The 25162-nt window shown below is 37.6% G+C and overlaps 1 protein-coding gene across 2 annotated transcripts in view; it reads left to right on the top strand.

The window, feature by feature from the left end:
• The first annotated feature begins 1578 nt into the window (after positions 1-1578).
• Gls (glutaminase) overlaps positions 1579-25162 on the top strand; it is a 73063-nt gene continuing 49479 nt past the window's right edge. Inside the window, exons 1-5 of one of the 2 annotated variants that reach the window (XM_008835613.3) lie at positions 1579-3142; positions 16732-16828; positions 17161-17282; positions 21354-21483; positions 22433-22512. In XM_008835613.3, the coding sequence (XP_008833835.1) occupies positions 2760-3142; positions 16732-16828; positions 17161-17282; positions 21354-21483; positions 22433-22512 (812 nt within the window). In that variant the 5' untranslated portion in view covers positions 1579-2759. The remainder of the gene's footprint in view (positions 3143-16731; positions 16829-17160; positions 17283-21353; positions 21484-22432; positions 22513-25162) is intronic. The other variant, XM_008835614.3, reaches the window with a different exon arrangement.

The following is a 25162-nucleotide window of genomic DNA, read 5'->3' as shown; positions in this document are numbered from 1 at the left end:
GAGTGGCTTGGATCTCACAGAGATCTACCTGCCTCTGCCTCTCAGGTGCTGGGATTAAAGGTATGTGTCATCTTGCCAGCTAGTTATATTTTGATGATTAAATTTAGTATAATCAAAACATCATTTTATGTTTCTAAAGTTGTACGGACAAAATGTCTTTAAATACTTGGGTGGGTGTGGTGGCACAGGCCTTTAATCAAAGCAATCAGGAGGCAGAGGCAGAAGCAGGCAGATCTCCATAAGATGGAGGCCAGCCTGGTCTACAAAGCAAGTTCCAGGCCAGTTGAGGCTACAGGGAGATCCTATTTCAGATAAACAAAAACCATCATTGTATGTAAATATAACATGAAAAACAATCAAATGAAAGTACTTTGTCATATTTTTATTCTATACAGAAGTTTTGACTTAGTGTGTATACTTTTTTTTTGGTTTTGTTTTTCTTAATTATCTTAGGGGTTAAATCTCAATGGACTCAGTTCTTCTAAACGTGAGAAGTAACATCTGTCCTTTCTCATCAGTTCATCCTTGAAAGTCAAACTCTACAAAATAATCTGAAGTAGCCTTTTTCTTTCTTTTTTTGCATGTGGTGTGTATGTGTGTGTGCAGGTGTGATTGCTCAAGTATGTGGATATAAGAGATCAACTTGGGTATTTTCTTCTATCGCTGAACACCTTATCTTTTTGAGGCAGGGTCTCTCATAGAATATGGAACTCACAGGCTTGGCTAGGGTGACTAGCAGTGAGCCCAGGGAGCCACCTGTTTGCTCTCTCCCAGCGCTGGGGTTACAGGCATAGGACCCCATGCCTAGTTGTTTGGTGAGTGCTGGGGATCCAAACTCACGTCCTTATTTTTGAGCAGCAAGCACTCTACCCACCAGCTCTTAATTGTTAAATGTACTCTAAAGCATTTAAACCTTTAATGATCAGAAATAATCTCAAAGGGACATGAGAAGAACTAGGAAAAATCGGCATGAAAACAATAACTAGATTAGTGAGTAGTTTAGATGTGGTTGAGAGAAAGGAGGCAGTCAAAACTAGTAATGAGCTGTAGCTAAGAAAATGATTTTAAGGTTTCTGTGTCATTGAAAAGTCAGCCTAAGAGAGTTAGGGAAGGATAATATTGTACCTTCCCTTCAAGATGTGGAGTTCTTTCTTGAATACAGCATAATTTTGATTTCTAATGTTAATGTTTTTTGACACGTTAACATTAAGCAGTAATAAAAGCCACTCTAGCAATTTGCAATTTCCATCATTTTTTTGAAAGGTTATTGTTTACACACAATCACTTTTCCCACATTTTTCCATTTAAAGGACAAAGGGAATAAAAAAAACAACTCACCCCCAACAAACCCTCATGGCAAGGCTGCACATGCCACATAGCCTGTAAGTACAGTCAGGTTCTTCAGTTGCTAATCTACTGCAGTATTTTAAGTTTCATCAATTACTAGATCTGGTGATGAACTAATGATGCAATTTACACCCTTCCTGTCTCATAAATAAATATCCTAGCCATCTTTTGTGAATCTACACACTTAAACTTAATTGTTCTAGGAAACCGTTAAAGACTTTTATCTTGGAGTGGAATGTGCATGTAGGCTCAGGGAATTTTTATATGATCCTTGGCTCTTTTCCCACAGAACCAAAAGGATAAATGGATAAAGTAATGCTGGACTGAAAAGATCTTGAGAAATGGCATTCAGATGCTTCTATTTTAAAACAATGAAGCAGCTTTTAAAATATAAAAAGTATCTGCAATCTTGCTTTCAAGCCAACTAGCATTAGTGGAATCAAGGCTGGTTAAAAAATTTGGAATACTGGTTTGTTATGAAAAAATAATTTTAGGAAGGAGAGCCACACTGTTCTGAATTTCTCTCCTTTGGTTCTCCCTATACGCCAATCTTCTAAATGTCTTAAGTCACATAGCTGAAAGGATTTTGCTCATTTTTTCCAAAACATTTCACATCTGGACAGTGGCCAACCATGGAAAGTTTCAAGCAAATTTAGAAGAGGGATGAAGCTCGTCAGGGCAGCTCGGCACAACCAACGCCTTCAGAGGAGCTGCCACATTCCTTCATCACGTAGTTTGGGGGCAAGTAGTAAGCGTGGACCAGCCAAACTCCGACCCGCCGGCTTCCCTCCAGCCTGGCCAAGTCTGCCGACTGCCCAGCCCTGGGCTGGACGGGGGTCACCACTGCGGCCTCCTCCATAGCTCGAGGACGCGCGTCCCCGAAGGGGCCCACCTGTCCTCTAAACCGCCTGACTCCGGAACACTCAGACCCCACCTAGCGTGGCCTGCAGCGAGGGGTGACTCCGGGGCGAGGCTGGCAGCACCGCCACCCAAGTCAGTCGACTCCTCTCCCCGCCTACCCAGCCCCGCGGGACTGCGCACGGGGCGCCGAGACCAATTTGACTGCTTCCTTCGCCAATCAGGAGAGAGGTCGCCGGGCTAAGCCAATGGAAGCGTGTGCAGGGGGCGGGCCTTTGGCGTCCTCCCGCCCCGGCTGGGTGAGCGCGGAATGTCTCCAGCCCTCCCCGGCGCGTCCACCTCAGTGCGGAGCTCCGGCGGCGTGAGAAGCAGTGGCCACCGGCAGCCTCGGGAGCAGCGGTGGTGGGAACAGCGGAGCCGGAGCCACACCCCAGCTCCGACCTTTCCTCTCTGCAGTCCTCTGCCGTCTTGCGGGAGGTCTTTCCGGGAGGAGAGCGGCCGCCCACGTCCCGAGCATCCTCCTCTGACGAGCGGGCGCCGGCCGACTCGGCGGCATGATGAGGCTGCGAGGCTCGGCGATGCTGCGGGAGCTGCTCCTGAGGCCGCCCGCCGCGGTCGGCGCGGCCCTGCGGCGCTCGCAGCCCCTCGGCACGCTGTGTCGGCGCCCCGCGGGCCCGGTGATCGCCGCGCGGCTCCACCCGTGGTGGGGCGGGGGTGGCCGGGCCACGGGCCCCGGTGCGGGCGGCCTGTCTAGCTCGCCCTCGGAGATCCTACAGGAGCTGGGAAAGGGAGGCACGCCGCCGCAGCAGCAGCAGCAGCAGCAGCCCGGGGCGTCGCCGTCCGCAACCCCGCCGGCGCCCGGCCCCAAGGACAGTCCCGGGGAGACGGACGCGTTCGGCAACAGCGAGGGCAAAGAGCTGGTGGCCGCGGGCGACAAGTGAGTGTGCGGGCGGGGCCGTGGAGGGCTCAGGGCCTGGGGGCGGTGGGCGGCGGCGGGGCGGGATGCGTGCCGGGGTTCGCGGAAGAGAAAGAAAGCGATGCCAGGCGGCCTGCGACGTCTGCGCCATGTGATTAGGCCCAGCCCCGCCCGCGCTCCGGCCCGCGCCCCTCCGCCTGCTCCCACTTCCCCTCGCGGGCGGGCGCGGGGCGTCCGGGGTGGAGTCCCCAGGGCCCCGCCTGCTGAGCCCCCTGCCCGCGGGAGGCTGCTGCTCCGCCGGTGCCGCGTGCTCCCGAGCTCAGCCCGCAGTCTGGCCGCCCGCCCGGTCTGCGAAGGTGATGGCACACCGATATCCGTCACGAGTGACATTTAGGGTTGGCGGCTGGATCTTCCCGACTTGCCTCCTTATTTAAAAAGAGGTGTTTCTCTTCTGCTTTCTCTTCGCCTCTGCCATCATCCCACTGCAAGGCAGATGTGGCAGAGGGTTCCTAATTCTTCAGGGGTGGATCCTTCAGGCTTGCCTAGGGCCATCTGGGGCACCGGAAATAATGCTTCAGAAAAGAAATTAGGAGGAATAGGGTCATGTGGCCTAGAGATGAACACGTAGCACAGACCACCTGTTCAATGCGGACCAGCTTTGGCCTGTCTGATGTCTTTCGTGAGATGGACAGATTTTTTAAAAACTAAAAGTCAAATAGGCAAAAATGAAAGGTGACATAAAATACTTAAGGGAAAAGTGGGTATGGGGACTTGTGAGAGGATGTTGGCTCATGGTTGTACCATGGGTATTTAGTCTCAATTGAATTTTCTTAAGTATGATAGTTTCCTGACTACCTTTGCGTAATATAAAGGGGCGAATTTAGTTTTCCCAAGTAGATAAACATTTACTTTTCTGCTTTTCCTATATCCTATTTTTCTGACTTTATACGGACATGGCCTGTCTTGTTTTTGCCTTTTACTCCTATTTCCAGTTCTGCACAGTAGCTTAAGTCAAACTGAAAGTGTGAGTCTCTTCATTTCAGTCTCAGGCCTGCTTAATGTTTCCTATAATTGAAGTTGAGACCTTCCTAAAACATTCCTACTTACTCCCCAAAGTGAAAATGCTATTTTTTAAAATTAATTTGTTTTTTGTAGACAAAACCACTTAGTGATGGGCAAAATTTGTGGTATTTTGCAATAATGACTTTGTACTACAAAATAGCCTAATGACTACAGACACATTATTGAATGTTGGATTAGATGACTCAAATCTCAAATGTTTCTTTAAAAACTAGACTTTTGTTAAATTCACATTGCTAATGTTTTAGGGAGTAGAGCATGTGGAATGTGTGTGCTCAATCACATGTGGGACTTACCTTCACATCATCTGGTTTGCCAGACAGGTAGCATAAAACACTGCTCAGACTTAACTGCAAAGTGCATTTATATTATGTAAAAGCTCCACTTACAGGATGCAGGGTAGGGCTATTTTCTATTAAAATTATGTTTAGTCCTGTGTTTTTTCCGTGTCCCTAATACCTGTTTTGTCAGATAGGATTTGTACTTTTGTGCTTTACCTGTTTTTTAGAAACTTCTGGTTTCATTGTCTTGTTAATAGGAAATCATCTCAGAATAGTAACTTTGCTACACTGTTTTGGCAAATGCCCCATCCAGTTCCCCCTCATCTTGCCCCCCAAAGGAAATCAGTTTAGGGACAGAATTCCTCAAGATTAGCTCAGATTCCTGGGGATTTTAAGTGCCAATAAGATAACCTTGTTTACCTTAGTTCAAGGGACTAGGTGCTGTGTGTGAGTGTTTGCACCAAAATTTAGATTCAACTAGGCAAGTACAGGACCAGTTCAGAAAAATGATAATCACGAGCATTTTCAGTCAAAGATTTGATTCATTCATTAATTTACAAATAAAGTGAGGTGGACTGCTTTCAAAGATGTGAAAGAAGCATTTATTTTAATTTATTAAAAGTTTCTACTCAATCAGATTTCCCTTTCTGACTTCTTCCATTTTGCCTTTATGTGACAAGCATTTCTCTTACTCTGAGGTGTCTACTCTGATTTGATAGTTATCCTGACTGCTCAGCTTCTTCAGTCTGTCTACCTGTTTTGCCAGCACCCACTTAGAATTGCCAGATTTTATAGCATTACTAAAAGAAAATAGCCACTATTTTATAAAAGGCTTAGAATATTGGGTGTTAAAAGGTACTTAACTTTATTCACTAAATTAGTTAAATTTCTTCATTTACCATAAAAAGCTATGGAAGGCATTGATCTTTGAATTTCAGATTTGTGACCATTTTTATTTTTATTTTCCAGAGAAAGTTCCTCTTGAAAGAAGCATGAAACTGATTTGTACAGTTTATTTTTTTTAAAGCATTTCTGGTAAATAAGGTCAGAATGAATTTAATGCCTAACCACTAGCTTTCATTAGTTTTTATGGTTGGGGTGTTGCTTCTCAATCTTGATTCTGATTTTATATTTTGCTAGCCTGTCTTAAATTGTAGAAATTGGAATATGAGCAATTTATCTGTATACTTACCCTTTTTACTACAAACAAGTAGAACTCTTTGAACCAATATCACCTTAGACTGTATCATCTTCACAAACCTTCAATCTGATTGGGTTAAGGATATGACTAACATCTTAACAAATAAGTAAAATGATCTTTGCTCAAGTTTTCCCTGTAGTGGTCTTACTTAGTTTTTTTTTTTTTTTTGTTTGTTTGTTTGTTTGTTTTTTTTAACCACTGTTTATTCCCTCATTAAAAAACCAAACTGCTTTGCTTACTTCTCTTCATTTTAAAAAGGTTGTTCTGCCGGGTGTGGTGGCGCACGCCTTTAATCCCAGCACTTGGGAGGCAGAGGCAGGTGGATCTTCTGTGAGTTCGAGGCGGGCCTGGTCTATAGAGTAGTTCCAGGCAGCTGGAGCTACAGGGGAGACCAAAAAAAAAAAAAGGTTGTTCTATCTGCTTTCCTGTCTCTTTTGGGGTTCATCACTATGTAAACCCTGAGTCTGAGGTCTTTGCTCCTTTTCCCACTGTCCCTTCTCAGCAGGCACGCCCTTTCTTTTAGTTTTGCTTCTCATCTTTGTCTCAGCTTTTAATTTAAGCTCTATTTTAAAATTTACATTGACTTGGAATGTAAAATTTGTATTGCCATATTCATCATGTTTTAATATTACATTTTATTTTATGTGTATGAGTATATTGCCTGCATGTATATAAGTGCACCCATGTTGTGCAGTGCCCACGAAGGTCAGAAGAGGGCATCAGATACCCTGGAACTGGAGTTAAGAATGGTTAGCTGGTCTTCTGCAAGAGCAGCCAGAGCTTCTAACTACTGAGGGAGAGCCACCTCTCCAACCCTCATCATTTTCTTTTCTAATTTAGTATGTTTTGCATCATGCTGTTGAAATTGAATTTAGAATTTTAATGTAGAATATGACTTTCAGAAAACCAGCATGGACTAGAATGAACACTATCAATTACAAATAAGTTTTGACATTCAAGAGCTTTGATTAACTTGCATGCTAGTATCTGCCTAACAGACTTTAAAAAATCAGATTTATATCTTCTATGTCAAGCATGATGTGCTTAATTTAAAATTTTTTCTAAAATTTTTTATGAATGTTTTGTTTGCATGTGTTTTAAGTGTGCAATGCCCGCAGAAGCCAGAAGAGGGCATCAGATCACCTAGAACTGGAGCTACCATGTGGGTTCTGGGAACCAAACCTGGGTCCTCTGCAAGAGCTGCTGGTGTTCTTAACTGCTGAGCCTCCTCTGCACCCTGACATGCTTAATTTCCCAAAAACCCGGAAATATCTTACAGTAGCCAGTGATTTCTTAGGGGCATGTGTAAGAACATTAAATTCCTTTGGTTTGGCTATTTTATTTTTTAATTAGGAAAAGGGATATGTAACAAAGGGATTAAGCTGATGAGATATTAGTATATGTGTACTTTTTTCAAAACAAGTAATTTATTTGGGTGTAATATGAAAATCAGTGAGACTGTTTTCCCCTGTCAAACTGGCAGGTTTTAAATCAGATGGTTCAAAAGGGGTAGGGAATAGGACTTCCTGCATTGCTGGCATAAAAATATGTTTGTTCACTATTTTGGAGGGCAGTTTGGAAGTTTTTAAAAGCTACATGTCCCTTATGCAGTAATTACATGTTTCTATATCTCTGGTGTTATACATTTAAAAAGTATCTTTTAAATTACACAGCCATATTTACTTAAATTCAAAAATAAAAATGCAAGCAAAGATGATTTCAGATAGTATGGCATTGTATTTTGTTAGTTCACAGTCTTAATAAATGGAATGTGAGGGGTACAGAAAATCATTCTCTTGTCTTCTATAAGAATCACATTTCAAAGTAAGATTTAATAACACAGTAAACAGTTCTGATACTGAAGCTCAGGCAGTATTTGGCAGATACAGATAATAGATTTTGGTATTGAATGGTAGAAACTTGAAATAGGTGGCAAATACTTTTATGATCCTTCTGAATTATGTTTACTTTAAATTTCTAAAGGTAAACATTAACAGTTCAGGGGCTGGAGAGAGATTATCAGTTAAGAAAAGAGCCTGTACTGTTCTTCCAGAGGACCGGAGTTTGGATCCTGGTACCCTAGTCTTTTCAGTCCTGTAGTTTTAATGACAAGTGGAAAAAGTGCCAATAGTCATGTCATAGTATTATTGCAGCCTAGTATTTACATTAGACCATATACATCTATTAGTCACTGGTAAACACATGATCTATAATTACCATTATTTTAAGTTCACTGAAAGCAGAAATTGAGTCCTGAGGTTTTAATCTCTTGAGTTTAGCTTCTTGCTTTCAGGCTTTGTTTTATTGAGAACTCTGCCATCCTCAAAATTCAGGGGATAACTTTCAAACAGAATTTAACCCTTTTGTTTCTTTGGTTTGAGATAGGATCTCATTATGAAGCCCCAGCTGGCTATGTATACCAGGCTGGCATTGATCTCACAGTGATTTTCCTGCCTTCATTGTTGGAATTCAAGGCATGTGCCACCACGCCCAGCAGAATTTAATGTTTTGGGTTTTTGTTTTTTTTTTTAATGAGATGTTACTTAGGCAAAAAACAGGAAGAATTACTGCTTTTTCTGAAAAGTAAATGTCACCTTGAAGAAAAATTTTCTGAAGGTTCTTTGGTTTCTTCGTTTTTAAGACAGTTGAAAGAAGTCAGTAAAAAGGACTATGTTCTTGTGATATTTGGAGTGAAGAAAAGGACTGTGGAAACTAAAAGGATTTGATTCATTAAAGAGCTCAACCATATCAAATCCTATACAAAATAAAGGCATATTTTATAATTATGTGACTTTTTCACTTCTTATGTTATTTGCTAGTAGAGGAATGCTTAAGAAAGGTGACGGAATGAATACATTTGTAAAATGTGCAATTATTGGTATCTGTCAAGTATTGTATGTAGTTGTACTTAGTTGTACATCACTGCATTGAAAAGTAAATGGATTTGGACAGTTCCTATTTAATCACTGTCCAATCATGCTCGCTCAAGTTGTCAAATATCAGACATTCAGAATTCGAATCTAGTGTTGGTCTCCATCTCCTTAAGAGATATTTCTCTGTATTATTAAAACAATAGTTTATAATGCTTTTTCATCCTTGTTATGAGGAAGCATTATTATACAAATGCTCAAATACAGTGAGGCTTTGAGACAAGTTCTGATAAATTTTCCCTCTTAAAGACAATAAGCATTCATGGTTCCCTGGCTTCTTAGAACAACTCAGGTCAGCTGTGGTACAAAGCAGCTCAACAGCAGGTAAATGAATGAGCTTGTTTGTCTTCCAGTGAGACTTCAGTTGCAGAAAGAGGTGACCACTGCTATATTTTGCTTACCCCGCCTGTGTATTTAGTTGTAATGGGTTCTCTGGTACACTGGTTCTTCTGCTTTTCTTTGACAGTGGTCCCTGACTCTCACCTTATATACCTAATTCTTAAATTATGATAAAATATACATGCATAAAATTTATCATTTTAACTAATTTTAGGTGTACAGAGCATTCATTAAGCACTACCCTTATATTTATCTGGTAAGAACCCAAATGTATGTTTGTAGAAGAAAAGTATGTAAATTGTGAGTGAAATGATTTGTGATGTCTGTTTTTAGCAAGCCACTCACCATTAGAATTGGAAGTAACTTCAAAGAGCATCTAATTCTACCTGCTTTCACATATTTTACAGAATACTCCCAAATAGTAAATTAACCAAGTTCATAGAATAATAGGACTTTAAAAAACGAAACAAAACCTGTTACTGGCAGTGTAGTGAAATACTTTGTTGAATGAATTACTGTTTTTTTGGAAGAGACCTTATAAACCTATCTCTCCAGCTGCTGGTCTTTTCCTCTTCTGTTTTTTTCTGTAAAGGTTATTTACCTCTATCCAGGCATGGTGGCGCACGCCTTTGCATAGCTACTTCATTTTTTTCTCATGTGTAGCTGGTCTACTTTTTATTAACTTCTCCCTATATATTTCAGTTATTCTGAACCAGTCAAGTGTAGTGGTGTCAAAGTGATTGCAGGGACAGAATTCACAGACTAGTTTTCCAAATGCAGTGTTATTAAAGGACACTTGGCTGAAGAATTTTGTTATTGGAAAAACTAAAGGAATTGAATTTTATGGACCTAATCTGCCTAGGCCCGAGTTTTCCATCTGGAACAAATAGACTATTTCCTTGGTTAAACATGCAGTGTTAGACACACATGGTCAGATTGCCACTAGCTGATATAGATACTCTACTGCATCCTCATGTAAAGCTGGCTTTGTGCTTTAGCTTGATTTTTTAAAATAGTTTTTTAGCAAAAGTCCCATCAGAACAGTAGTCTATTTAAAACATTCTCCTCCTTGCTTTGTACAAGATTCAGTTTTAACAAGGCAGAAAAGAAGTTTAGACATTTAAATGCATAATTCCTCTGCATTTTGGGTAGAACTTCTTCAACAATAGGAAAGGAATCCCATCTTCCATTACTCCAGTGAATTCTCAGGTATTTCTAAAATGGAGTGCTAACAATGAAGCATAGTTGGTCTTTAAAACAGGCTGGGACTAAGAACAAAGAACTAGTTATCTGAGACTTCTGGTATTGCTACTTAAGAGTTTGTTGTGTGATGTTGAACGTGTTGCTTGACTTTGAGACTTGGTCTTTATGTGTAAGCGGAGGACACCTATCTTAAGTTCATATTTAAGATTAGACAGCAGAAAGTAAAAGTCCTTTGTTTTCTGTTGTTTTTTTCTTCCTCTATAGCAATGAAGCCTTACAAGATTTTCTTTCTTTCTTTCTTTTTTTTGGTGTGTGTGTCGGGTGGGGGGCGGGGTCTTTGAGACAGGGTCTTCTTGTAGCCCCAGCTGGCCTGGAACCTGCTATATAGACCAGGCTGCCCTTGATCTCATCTGCCTACCTCTGCCTCCAGAGTACTGGGATTAAAGGTGTGTACCACCATGCCTTATACCAGTCTTAGTAACCTTTATTTATCTTTGAGTATAAACTGGTTGGGCAGTGATATGAAACATCTGGGATCATCTTGAACACATTAAAGGTTGAAGGAAACAGAAAGCAAGATAAGTGAAAGAGAAAAAGAGAGAGCAGGATTCATAAGTCATTAAGTCTAGCTAATTACATTTGGAATTAAGAGAGAAATTTTTTTTCTTTTTTCTTTCACTTTGATTTTTTAATATATTTTTTTCTTAATGAGTTTTTGTGTATTTCATATAATAGATTTTAATCAAAATTAGGTCCTCTCCCTCATTCACACCCCACGATAGCCCCCCATCATATTCCATGCATTCTGTCATACATGTTAAGTCCTATCTGGTCAAGCATTTGTACCCAGATGCCTCTCAGTACAAGTTCATCTACTGGAGTCGAGTCAGCCTACCTAGAGTCACTCCCTTAAGGAAGATCTACTCTTCTCTTACCCTGTAGTAATTGGTTGCCAATAGCTCCTCGGCCAAGGTTGGGACCTGCTGCCCATTTCTCCAGTTCTGTGCTGGGTTTTTGTCTGATTGAGTCAGCATGGGTCTTATGCATGCTGTCACTGTCATTTCATGTTCATATGAGCAAGTTCCCAGAGGCTGAAAGTCGGTTTCCTTATGTTCATGCACAGACCCTGGCTCTCACAATCTTTCCATCCCCTCTTCTGCAATGGTCCCTTAGCCATGAGGGGCTGGGGGCGGGGGTGAGATTTAATGTAGTAGGAATCCTATCCAGGGACCTGCAGTCTGCAGTCTCTTATTCTCTAAACTTAGCCAGTTGTGGCCTTCTGTGTGTATCACACTGTTATATAAGGAAGTTTCACTGGTGAGAGTTGAGGGATGCCTTAATATTCTCTCTACCTCCTCCTGTTATGTTCCATGAGCCTTAGGTGTAGAAGTTCCCCTGTAGAGTGTCACTTAGGGCTGGGTATCTCTCAAACATATATTCTCTGTGTGTAACCAGTTGTGGAACTCTGCAGTAGCTTCCCTCTGTTGCAAAAGGAACCTTCTTTGATGAGTAGTGTATGATATACTTCTCAGGGTAGTAGGCTAGTAGGTAGTAGGTACTGAAAAGTGAGAAGGCACTTTCCTGCCTCTAGCCTTCCACATTTTTTTCCCCAGTACTCTGGAAAAATAAGGAAAAGAAGGAATAATATGGTAGTGAAGGATCTAAAAGGAAGAAATTAGAAAAGAAACAATAAAACTTGTGAAGCATAAAGAGGTGTAAAACAAGGATTTTTTCCCCCCTTTGGGATTTACTTATTTTATGCATAAGCAGTTTTATTTGATATCAACCACTTTATGGTATAAATGGAATCTGGAGGACTTACTTGGATTTATCAGAAATTACCATGATTTAGAAGCTTAATATAGGGGCTGGAGAGATGGCTCAGCAGTTAAGAACACTGACTTCCTGTAGAAGACCCGGGTTCAAATCCCAGCATCCACATGGCAGCTAACAACTGTCCGAAACTCCAGGGGATCCGACAGTTTCTTCTGTCCTCTGTGGGCATTGCACAACAAGGGTGCACTTACCTACATGCAGGCATAACATTCATACACATTAAAAAATAAAAATATTTTAAAAAGAGGCTTAATATAATTTATTTAAAAATTAAGAGATTTCCTAAATAGTACACAGTTTCTAAAAATATGGATTTTAGCTTTTGAATTCTAATAACAATACATTGTTTTGATGACATAAAGGCATTAATTTGTGAAACGAAATAAGGCAAGAAAGATTTTTGATGTGATCCTATTCAAGCTATAGTAATTTCATTGTGTATGTGTATTTTGGTTTATTTATTTGTATTTTTGGAGGCAGGGACTTGCTCTTTAGCCCTGACTGGCCTTGAACTTGGAATCCTCTGCTTCAGCTTTCTGAGTGCAAGGATATAGGTATGAACCACTGTATCCACCTTCAAAGTAGTAATTTGTTTCCATCAATCTTGACAATTTATTTTATGATCATGTAGGTTAGGCGTGACCTAAGATTTTTCTCCCATGAATAAAAATTAGATTCTTAAGTAATATTTACTCACTTTTGCCAGCTATTGCAATAACAGGGTCATTTAATTATTTTTTTCACTATGTACCATAAGAGAAAGAAGTGTATGTTTCATGTTATTTACTTAGCTTTTAGGCAGAGTCAATACCATTTGCTGGTATGATAAATAGTAAAAGCTTATTCTGCAGTTTTTAAAATGATAAGCCACCATTATCTAAAGTTTTATTTGACAAGCCATTTTCTGTAAATAATTGGTATGTTATTATCTACCGATTTTGATAGCTGGTTCAATTTTTCTTTAACTATTGGGTCATCAGTATTGTTGGACTCTTGTTTAATGCGATTAGAACAGGATAAGACCTAGAAAACTTGTTTGTACCTTGTAAAAGTAGTAACTAGGTAGTAAGCTAAAGAACCAGTGTTGAATAGTTTGAATCTGGATTCAGAGAAACGTATTCAAAATTCATTTATGCTGTCGTGCAGCCTTGGAAAGTTTCCTAACCTTTCTGAGCTTATATTTCTCCACTGTGAAATGGAGACAGTGCTACTTATTTTTGTCATCAAGTAATACAGTTGAGTTTGATGTACCAGAAACAGCTGTATTTTGAAAGTATTGTATTTCTGTTGTCAGATCATTAGAGGCTTAGAATGCATGTAAAATTCTTAGCACAGTATATAAGTAATCAGTAAGTTTCAGCTATTAAAATACTGTTTTAAAAGTTGTCTAAGGGGTGGAGAGATGGCTCAGTGGTTAAGAGCATTGGTTGCTCTGTAGAGGACCTGAGTTGATTCCCAGCACCCACATGATGACTAACAACAGTCTGTTCTCCGGTTCCAGAGTTTCTGGTGCCCTCTTCTGGCCTCCATGGGCCTTGCACAACATGGGTGCACGTACACACATACAGGCAATACACTCACTCATACACATAAAATAAAATTTTTAAATTTTGAGATCAAAATTATCTAAGATCAAAATTGTCTCAATTTTAAAATGATAGTCCTATGGTTAATTTTTAAAGGATACTAGTGTGAAATAATTGTATTTTATGGATTTTTTTGGGGTTTTTTTTTTTTTTTTTGGTTCTTTCTAAAAACTAAAGGTTGAGGCTGCTCAGATGGCTCAACTGATAAAAGTGCTTGCCACCTAAACCCAACAGCTTCAGTTCAGTCCTTGGAACCCATGATAGAAGGAGAGAACTGACTAATCAGAGTTGTCCTTTGACCTCCACAGCACGTGCATACCTGTACTTACACACAAACATCATAGACACATAACTAAATGTTTAAAAGAACCTTAAAGGTGCAACAGTGCTCTGAAAACAAATGTAAATTATATTACTGCTAAGATTTGTGTGCTTTTTAAGGAAAATTTTTATGTATAAATGTATGTGCTTTGTAAACCTATTTTATTGTCTTTAAATTTTTAAAAATTTATTTTTATTTTATGTGTATGAGTGTTATGCCTGCATGTATATAAGTGCACCTGAGTCGTGCAGTACCCATGGAAGACAGAAGAAGGTGTCAGATCTCCTGGAACTGGAGTTACCAATGGTTGTTACACAATTGTTAACTAGGAATTATTTAGACTAGGTAATGAATACTATAGAAACATGATTAGGGGTTTTTTTGTTTGTTTGTTTTTTAAGTCATTTTGAGACAGGGTCTCCCTGTAACTCCAGCTGGCCTGGAACTCACTATGTAGACCAGGTGCCTGCCTCTGCCTCCCAAGTGCTGGGACTAAAGGCATGTGCCATCATGCCCAGTCTTTCTCAGCTAGTTCTTCAAACAAGAGTAATGTACATAATTTTCCCACGGAAGTTGCCATTATACTTATGACCAGTGTAGAATTGACTACATTTAAGAATGTGTATTCTATTTCATACTTTCTTGAAATAAAGATAAATATGTATATATTTCCCCATGTATTTTAATGAATCATGATAGATGGGGAGGAGATTGAATTTGTATTTGTTTTGAGACAGTGTCTAATATTGTAGCCCAGCCTAGAACTCATTGTATACCCCAGGCTGGCCTTGAATTGAGGAATATCTTCTTGCCCTAGCCTCTCAGTGCTGGCATGGCAAGCATGAATTACCATGCCCTCCTAAAACCTGTGATTCTTATCATTATTAGACTGTTGAAGTATGTTTTCAGTTTCTGAGCCAAAAAGACATTAAATAAATTACAGTTTGTTTACTTGAAGGCTTTTCAATAGATAGGGATAATTGCTTTCCTGTTTGGAAGTTTGGTTAATCTGAGCATCTTTTTATTACATTAATCATGGTTTCATTTGTTTATGTAAATGTACACTGCTTTAGAAATAAAAAGCATAGGTACTGAGTACTTACATTCTGTTAGGCAGTATTGGAGATTGTGTTGACTCAGCTGATCTTCACAACAGCCCTGTTAGCTCCTTTCTCTGAATCACAGAAAGGATCATTAATTTGCCTAAGGTTATACAGCTAGAATTATAGCTAGGGTTCAAGAACTTGTATGCTTGATCTTAACTACTATACAAAAGTTAATTGCTTTCTGTCTCCCAGATTTCACATTTAGGTGTATTACTTAATTCGTAATATGTATAGATACAGTCACCAGTTTTAAAGTAACCAACCAACCGAAGAGTTGACGCCTACCTGAATGTTTACTGGACTCTGATTAATTAGTAATTACTGATTTTACTGGGGTTTATAGGAAGATACCACAGTAACAGATAAATAAAGCATTGGCTGTCTGTTGATAATCAAAATTTCAAAGACTGACTGACATTAACCTTTAACAAATAGGACTGGGAAAACTTTCCACATGTAGAATAAGGAAACTGTATCTGTATCTCTCACCCTGCACCAAAATAAAAAAATGTGTAGAGCAAAGGAAACAATCACCAGAGTGAAGAGAGCCTACAGAATGGGAAATCTTAGCCAACTGCACATCATATAGGAGATTGAGATCTAAGATTCTATCTCATTTCAGTCAGAATAGTTATCATTCAGAAAACAAGTGGAAACAAAGATCTAGGGAAAGAGGAACGCTGTTTACTGCTAGTGGGAATATGAACTTATGTTGCTACTATGGAAATCAATATGGAGGCTCCTTAACTGAAAATAATATTACCATATGAACCAACTCTGTCATTCCTGTGTATATATACCTGAAGGGTTCTAAGTCAGCATACTACAGATATACTTGCACATCCTTGTTTTTTATTGCTGTACGATTCACAAAAACTAGGAAATAGAACCATCCTAGACAATTGAATCAAGAAAACGTAGAGTCCAGGTGTGGTAGTGCATGCCTTTAATCCCAGCATTTAGGAGGCGGAGACTGACAGATCTATATGAGATTGAGGCCAGTCTGGTCTACATAGGGAGTTCCAGGCTATCTGAGGCTACAGGGAGACCCTGTCTCAGAAAAACAAAAAAACAAAACCACAAAAAAGAATATGTATGTATGTAGTGGAATTAATATGCAGCTGTAAAGAACAATGAAATCATTTATAGGAAAGTAGATGCAACTGGAAATCATTATGTTAAATAATATAAGCCAGACTTTAGAAATATTGCATGTTTTCTCTTATGCAGAACATAGATTTAAAATTATGTGTGAAGTTATGTGTGAAAAATGAAGACTTGGCATTGAAAGCTGTGTACTTTTTTTTTTATGAGAGTTTTGCCTATATGTATTTAAGTGCATCACATGCATACAAACACTTGGAGGCCAGAAGAAGGCATTAAATGCCCTGGAATGGGAGTTAAGGACTCCACTTCTTAGACACCATAGACACCATGTGGGTGCTGAGAACTGATGCCAGTCCTATAAGAGCAGCCAGTGCTATTAATTTCTGAGCCATTTCTCTAGCACCTGAAAAATGTATTAATGAATTTTTTAAATTTGCTTTTTCATGTGGTTTCTAATGGTACTTACTGATTTGGTTTTGGTAAATCAGTGTTTATCATGACTGTAGTCTTGATGAATAGATCATTTCAGGTATAGTCTGATATAATGATTATTTAATAATGTACTTTAATCCATTAGAATAATCACATAAGGATTAAATTTTTTTCCCTTCCCTTTTAGTAAAATAAAACAGGGTCTGTTGCCTAGCTTGGAAGATTTGCTGTTCTATACAATTGCAGAAGGACAAGAAAAGATACCTGTTCATAAATTTATTACAGTAAGTTTTTGTATTTTTCTATCTTTTAAAAATAATACTAAATCAGTTAATATTTTTGAAATATAGTCTTAAAGGTCATCTGACATTTAGGTTCTGACTGATACTGTTTCTCTTTGTTTTCAAATTTTTATTGTGCTCATTTCAAGATAATCAGTGACAGAAAAAGAAACAGTGAGAAACTTGTCCAGAAAGTGGGTAATAGTGACACAAATACCACATATGTGATCAAGTCTTGGGTAGAAACTTATGTACAGGAATGAAACTTATAGTTGGAATAAGCATATGCATTATTTACACTTTATATTTACAAACTCTTATTTTTTTAAAAACAGGCACTCAAATCTACAGGATTGCGAACATCTGATCCCAGGTTGAAAGAGTGTATGGATATGTTAAGATTAACTCTTCAGACAACGTCAGATGGTGTCATGCTAGACAAAGATCTTTTTAAAAAGTAAAAATTTCTGCCAAACCTTTAATGGTGATTTGTTATGCTATATGGTGATTTTGCTTTTAAAACAAAATTATGTTTTTAAAGACCAGTGCTTTTAGTGCAGCTGAAGAGAGATTTGTAAATATCATTTGTTTGAAAGAACAGTGAGGGTACATGCTAAGGTTCTGTTATGCACTGGACTAAGGAGTATACCTTCTTTAAATCTGTTGTAATGAAATTTAGCCATGTATGTCAGTTTATCTTGCCTAGAGATTGTATTCCATTTGGATACACTCTGTTCTGTTTTGCTAACTTTTTGGCTTAGTCTGTAGCTTTTCCCCCATAAAGTGATTTAGATGCTAGTCATAAAATGAGAGGACTTCAGACAGCTCTGTAGTCCTTAGATTTACATATTTGTATCACCTGATTCTCTTTTCTTCAGATGTACTAATAAATAGGTTTTTGGCTGTTTTCATGTCTCTAAAAACAGTTAAGAACTAAAGACAACTTTGAAGATTAAAGCCTTGATTTGGTTGAATGAGAATATTGACATTGCTGAATTTGCATATTTGTTTCTCATTTATCTTCATTACTGTGTTCTTGTTGATTACTTAACACTGATAGAGACCATGCAATAGTTTCTAAAGAGTCAAATTGTATTTTAACTTATAGTAGAATAATAGTGGAAACTTGGATAAAATTAAAACTAAATCACAAGTTTCAGTTGAAGTGGACTCAAGGAATTTCTACATTTACTTTTAAAGTTTATGTGTCTGTACATATAATTACCTTTCTTTTCTTTGGATTGAAGGGTTTTTTCCTAGCTGTCTCCTGGGAGTATCCTGGAGTCTCTGGGAGGGATAAGTAATTAAGGTTCTCTGAAGTTTCTGGTATGCTTTTGAAGCACTGCTTCCCATTTTGGATTCTTCTCACCATGAGGCTCCTGGCTCTGTTAACTCAACTGTAGCTATTGGACCCTCTGTACAATTGGTATTAGGAATTTTGAGTCTGTAGGACCTGTTTATTTTGTTGAGGGAAAGAATTCACCTCCAAACTTATTTTTGCCTTTGTAGTAAGGGTTTGTTTATGAATTGTCTGTGCAAAGTACTCTTGTTTATGGTGCCTTCTGGGGAGTCATTTTAGCATATGTGTGAGTATAGTTGCCTGATGGGAGGATGATCTGTGAATAATAGGTATAGGAAACTGGGCTTGGAATTTTACGTGGAAGCACTGTTTATACTTTTAGTATTACTTTAAAATGTGCTTTATAAACATTTGTGTTTCAATATGAGATAAAAAAAACAATTAAAATATTCCCAGTTACGAAACCAAAGAATTTTGGTTACCACAAAATTTTGTTGATAATTATATTAACAGGTAATGCTATACTTTTTAACACTAACTCAAGTTTTAAAAAATCTATAATTGTAATATACGTGGTTCCCAACCTGACACGTTAGTCTATGTGAGTAGGTTATAGGCATAAGATTATTCTTCTCATTTCTGCAAGGAGGAGACTCAAAACTTGTGACTAATAACCTTTTCAGGCCAACTGGAAAGGTGATTTCCTTGTCTCTTTTCAAATACAAGAAGTTGCCTAGTTGGGATAGCCAAAAAGAAATCTCACCTCTATGCTATTGGAGAGGAGATGTTAAAACATAGTATTAATTCCTCTGAGAATAATTTATAAAGGCAGCTAGTTTTGGCAAAGTCAGTGTAGATATTTTACTTAAAATGCATTTATTTAGCCTTTGTAGTAGAGAATTAACTGTTATGTATAACTTTTTTAACATGGAAAAATGAATTGTAACATTTTTTGTAGCATAACTAACCTATTTAGAAATTGGAGACTGCCTATGTATACCATCTATATAGTCTTGTTTTTATGCTACTGTTCGTTAAAACTAATGGAAGAAGAAAATATTTGTGCTAACAATGAATTCTTTGTTCATTCATGCTTTTTTAACTCTAGCTACAAGAATATTGTATGTATGATCATAATTCTTTGGACTTCTTTTAGGAGAAAGTAAATGGTTTGCATTTATTACTTGGTTTTTAAAAATAATTATCTGCTCTGTTTGCTGGTGAAAAATTACATATGTGAAATATTTTGTGAAACATTTGCATACATTGTAGTTGTAAAGAAAGAATATGATTATTTCCAGTTTACAAATAACACAGCTGTTTAAAGCACAGAGAAAGATGTTACCTGCTGAAATGCAAAAGCACCTATTTAGAGTTCATCTTAAATAACTTCTAATTTCCTAATTAAACTGATGATACCTGTATTAGAATAATTTCCAAGAAAAACTTTACTATTTGAACACTCACCGATGTGCAGTTGGACTCTCTTCTAAGGACTGAAGTAGTCTTTGTCATGACTTAACCATATAAGGCTATTGTTTGCTAACATTTGCTAAAAAACAAAAAGTATCAAACCCAAAGTTCTCTGTACAATTTGGGTGATTATAAATCCTCTTTTTAAAAATGCTGACTACTTTTAAGACATTTAAAATAGTAGTGGATTGATACTTGAAATTTGTTTGGCATTTCTCACTTTTTTAATTGTCTTAAAAATGAGGAAGTATGTTTAATTTAAAGTAATAATTCAAGCTCAGGAATTATCTTAAGCATTTTTGTTTGAGAAAAGGTATCCTTTGATATATTTCTCTTGCAACTTTGATATTTGCAAGTTGAATTTTAGCTGCTTGAGATTTGAAAAATTGAATATTAAAACTATCAGTGCATTACTCAACTTCTTATCTCATTCGATTATCTGAGAAGTGGGGAAATGCTTCACAAAGTATTGATATTTGTAAGCTTAAACAAGATAATGTGTTAACTTAGTAGCTACTGTTTTTAAAAGTTGTGGGTTGTTTTTCTCTCCTTCAAAGCATGTTAATATAGTGTTACATGTTGATGGTTTGACTTAACATTTCAACATTAGATTTTTTAAAATTTATTAAGGGCCTAACTTCTTATAGTTGGCATTATTTCTTGATGTCCATGTGTAGCAAGTCATCTTTTGCCATAAATATTCTGTGACGCAGTTAACTGATACACAGAAGTCTTAAGATAGTCGTAAGCCAAGTATAAAATTGACAGAAATCCATTCACAGAATTCTTCAAAAAAAATTTTTTTTTTTCATTTTACATGTATGAGTGTATTGCCTGCATATATGGAAGAACATCCATGTCATGCAATGCCTGTGAAGGTCAGAAAGAGGGCATTGGATCCCCTGGAACTGGACTTACAGATGGTTGTTAGCCGCCTTGTGGATGCTGGGAACTGAACCTGGATCTTTTGCAAGAGCAGCCAGTGTTCTTAACTGATGAGCCATCTCTCCAGCCCCAATTCATAGAATTCTTCAAGTTTACATTAACATATTAGTTTTCTGGCTTAAATCCTTTTCAGAAGAAAGTAGAATATTGGTTCAAGTTGCTAGCGTTCTAGCTTACTGTTTCTTTGAAATGGCTTCTATCAGTGAAACATTTTTTTTCAATGAAATGTTTTTATTCTGTGATGTGTTAGACCTTTTTATAAGAAATTTAAATTTTTATATTTTATAAGCATTTTGACACATATTCACTTAAAATTGATGAGTCTGACCAAGTTGCTGTTTGTCTTCAGTGTTTTTAAACTTAGAAATAGAAAATTTTCAAAATATTACTCAAGAAAAATGCTAAAATGTGAATGTTTAGGTTTTATTTCTTTTTTTTGAATTACAGGAGCTAAGAGAGAGGTGTTTGAGGTTAACTTAAATAGAAAAGCAGTGAGATTTTCATCTGAGATATTTTAAAGCCTAATTTTTTGTTAACCAGATGTTATGCTGTTTTTAACACTTAAATCTCAAAGAATTTAAATTTAGTATTTGACAAAATTTTCGACATATCTGATTTTATCTGTTCAGTTTAAGCAACTACATGAAAGACTGCTGGAAGAAAAGAAAATGAAGAGCATGTTATGAAATTCACTTGTATAGTTTTGTCTCTTATTTAAATATAATATAAATATTTTCCTAACTAGTGCTGTTATACCTGGTCCTGATAATGGAAGACACCCAGTCTTTTTTTTCTTCTCATATTCCACAGATGCGTTCAAAGCAACATTGTTCTGTTGACACAAGCATTTAGAAGAAAGTTTGTCATTCCTGACTTTATGTCTTTTACCTCACACATCGATGAGTTATATGAAAGTGCTAAAAAGCAGTCTGGAGGAAAGGTAACATTTGGATGTGCATATTGTCCTAATACAACCACTTAATAAATGCAGATCAATTTGATGTGAAGAGAGTAAACCTTTGCAATTTGTTTCCTAAGAAATTTAGTTTTGAATCAAGCCACTAGATTTAGTACTTTTTATGTAACTCTTGATGATTATTCTAGATAGAGTGGAAAAAAAAAAAAACAACAAAAACCCAGTTTGAGGTTTTTTTTTTTAAAAAAAAAATTTGAAAAAACTGAAATGATTTAAATTTTTAATAATTAAAAAAAAGCCTTATTTGGAATTTCTGCAGATCTAATACCCATTAATATAAAGGGAAATATTTGTAGTTTTAAAAAAAAATTTCTAGAGAAAGCCAGGTATGTAATGATGCATTCCTGTAATCTCAGCTCTTTGGAGTAGATACAGGAGGATCAAGAGTTCAAGGAAAGCCTCTGTTGCATAAGCACATTTGTAGTCAGCTTATGCTGTAGAAGACCCTGTCTTAAAGAAAAAAATTGGGGCATGAGGGGCAGCTGGTGTGTGATTCAGTACTAGAGAGCACAGTTTGGGGACTGGGCTAATCCTCAGTATTCTAAGCCAAGTTCTTTAAATAATACCAGAGGCTATTTTGTATAATCTCTGTGTTAAAAGCATTTATTTTCTTTTGTTTTTGCTTTTTTCCTTTAAAAAAGTAGTCTTTAAGTTCTTGTTTTAGGTTCTCTGCATTTTTAGGAAGAAGGAATGCATTGGGAACTGGGGAGTGATAGAGACTGATCCTCTAATGTCAGCCTCATTCAAGTTTGTCCTAATGCCTGTAGTTTTCCTACAAATGTGGTTATAAAAGACAACAGCTCCTTGAGTACTATAAAATAGTCATTGGCTAAGTTGACATAGGACATATTTGGTGAGAGAAAATATATTGCCTATATTGTATCTATTAACTTCTTTCCAATATTTTGGATAGGTTGCAGATTATATTCCTCAACTGGCAAAGTTCAGTCCTGATTTGTGGGGTGTATCTGTTTGTACAGTAGATGGGCAAAGGTAAGTTTATTTCAAATCATTGAAAATCAACTTTAAGCCTTAAATTTTATATAACTGTAAACAGGAGATAGGATATCTCTCAAAGTGAAAATTAGTCCTAGCTGAAACTAAATTATTTTGAGGTTTTGTTTGTTTGTTTGTTTGCAATAACCCTTTTTATTCCATCCAGACTGGCCTTGACTTCTTGGTTCTCCTGTATTCACCTCCCAAATGCTAGAATTACAGGTGTGCCACCATGCCAGTTATCCTCAGTCATCTTTGTAGTCTTGTTGAATTTTACTCAATTTTTCAAGTACCTTACATATTTAAGAAAAGTAGTCATGTCAGAATGTAATGTGATTCTCTAATGAACTGACCACTAATAAAATTAGTCTTCATTTTCAGACCATTATTGGTGGTTCTTACTACTGTTTTTGTTCTTCATGTTTCTGATATAATTACCGTAAAAATTAAAACCATGCAGTATAACCTATCATATTATCCATCAGTAATTTGCATAGTGAAAGTCAATTCAAATCATACAGATTTTATTAAGTCCATGGAAGCTATTTTTTGAGAAATGTTCATATTTTAGGTATGCCTGCTAATATGAGGGTTCTTTCAGAATGAAAGATAGTTATATGATGAGATAAGATACTTTAAAAAGGTAAGGTACTTTCAAAATCAAATTCAGAGACACCTAAATGCTGGATTTTTTTTTCTAAGAATGATCCTTTTGGGCCAGGGAGATTGCTCACCTTATAAAGTGCAAATGTCGGGCACTCTGTAATCCCAGTACTTTGGGATATAGAAACAACGCCCTGGGACAAAAGCCAGACTAAATGGAATTAGCAAACTCATGTTCAGCAAGAGACCCTGCCTCAATAAAGTAGAGAGCAATGGACAATGACACTTGATGTCAGCCTCTGGCCTCAACACATCTACCTACTTGCATCCCAACAAGTACACACACACACACACACACACACACACACACACACACACACACACACTCACACATTTCTCACAAGTTCACAGGCAAAAAAGGCAGGCATTTTTATTGTGTTGAAAAATCAGACATTAAGATTTATTATGTTCTAGTTTGGTTATGTCAGAAAAATTATGCTGTGAAGAAAACTCAGTGTTTTCCCACTGAAAGACTTAGCTGAGAAATGTAAATTTTTAAAAATAATTACTCATTTAAAATGAAATACAACTTAAACATATATGGTCTGTATTATATATACAGCTTGATGAATTTATATCAGAGATATAATTTTACTCTTTAAAAAAAGAAAAATTTTTTTGACTTCTATATTTTTACTTATTTTTTGCCTAAATGTAAATGCCCTTATGTGTGTAGTGCCCATGGAAGCCAGAGAGGGCATTGAATACCCTGGAACTGGAGTTACCAATGTTTGTGAGCTTCCATTTAGGTGCTGGAGGAACCAAACCTGGTTCACTTGCAAGAGTATCAAGTGCTCTTAACTGCTGTGACATCTCTTCAGTTACCAATTTACTGTGTTTTAAAAAAAATTTTTTAAAAAGAAAACAGCCTGGCATTGTGGTGTATGCCTTAAACCCCAACTTTGGAAGACAGAAGCAGGTGGACCTCTGTAAGATCAAGACCAACCTGGTCTTCATAGTGATTTCCAGGCCAGCTGGGGCTACAGAGAGATCCTGTCTCAAAAAATTTTTTTAATTTTTTTCCAGTTTGAGACATATAGCCCAGGCTGGTCTAGAACTTACTTTGTAGCCCAGGCTGGCTTCAACTTGGTACCTTCATTCTTCTGCCTGTGTTGCTAAAATTCCTTCTGGGAGGCTTAAACAATGTCCAACCTCCCTAGTCCTTTGGTTCCTACAGCAAACTGACGTCTAATTTCTCCAAACTGTAGTCTTGGAAACCAGTTACTTACAGAGCAGTGAGTGAGGATTTACTTAACAAGTGTGTGGGTGCTCCCCTCTAAGACTGCAGTGGAATGTCTCTGTCCAGGTCCACGTGGATGTGACCTCCTCACAGCTGCACAAAATGGCAAGAGACTATCTCTCTGGGCTTCTTCAGTTTAGGTACCCTTGTTCCCTCCCCCTTGTGTCACTAGGACCTACTGGTTGGTTGGAGGTGTGACTAACTCTCCCTGCCCCTCCTTTCTTAGGGAGTTGCAACACTCAGGTTTGTGATGATCCAAAGTAAGCCAGTGTAGCCAAGCTTCGGAAGAAGGCATCTGACCATAGCTTGACATTCAGAGCACAGTTCTATACCTGATTGCTGAGACTACAGGCATGTGTCACCATGCCTAGCCCTGCCCTAAATTTTAAGACTACAAGTCATATAAACTTGGAATTTAGGCTAGGTTTTTATGATAAAAATTAGAAGATTTTTCATCTATTTGTGAAGTTTGATCTTAATTTTCCTTAAATTACAATAAAAAAGCATGTAGTTTAGCCCATTTATTTTGAAGATAAGGAATCTGAGGCCCACTCTTAACATAAGCACTTCGGTTTCTCAAGATCTTGTCTATTTTTCTTTCCCTTGTTATAGGCTCTTTTCTTCATTTTGACCCTTAAGTTAAATGTATGTGTGTGTTTGTGGGGGGCAGGGGGCACACGTGTGCATCCTTTCCACAGTGTACTTGTGGAGTTTGGAGGACAAATTGGGTTTTTTCTTTATAAC

This window comes from Nannospalax galili, unplaced genomic scaffold (genome assembly GCF_000622305.1).
Source record: "Nannospalax galili isolate Female #2095 unplaced genomic scaffold, S.galili_v1.0 scaffold115, whole genome shotgun sequence".
In the NCBI taxonomy this organism is placed as follows: Eukaryota; Metazoa; Chordata; class Mammalia; order Rodentia; family Spalacidae; genus Nannospalax; species Nannospalax galili.
Note: the sequence above shows the minus strand (reverse complement) of the source record. Positions and strands in the feature narration are given on the sequence as shown.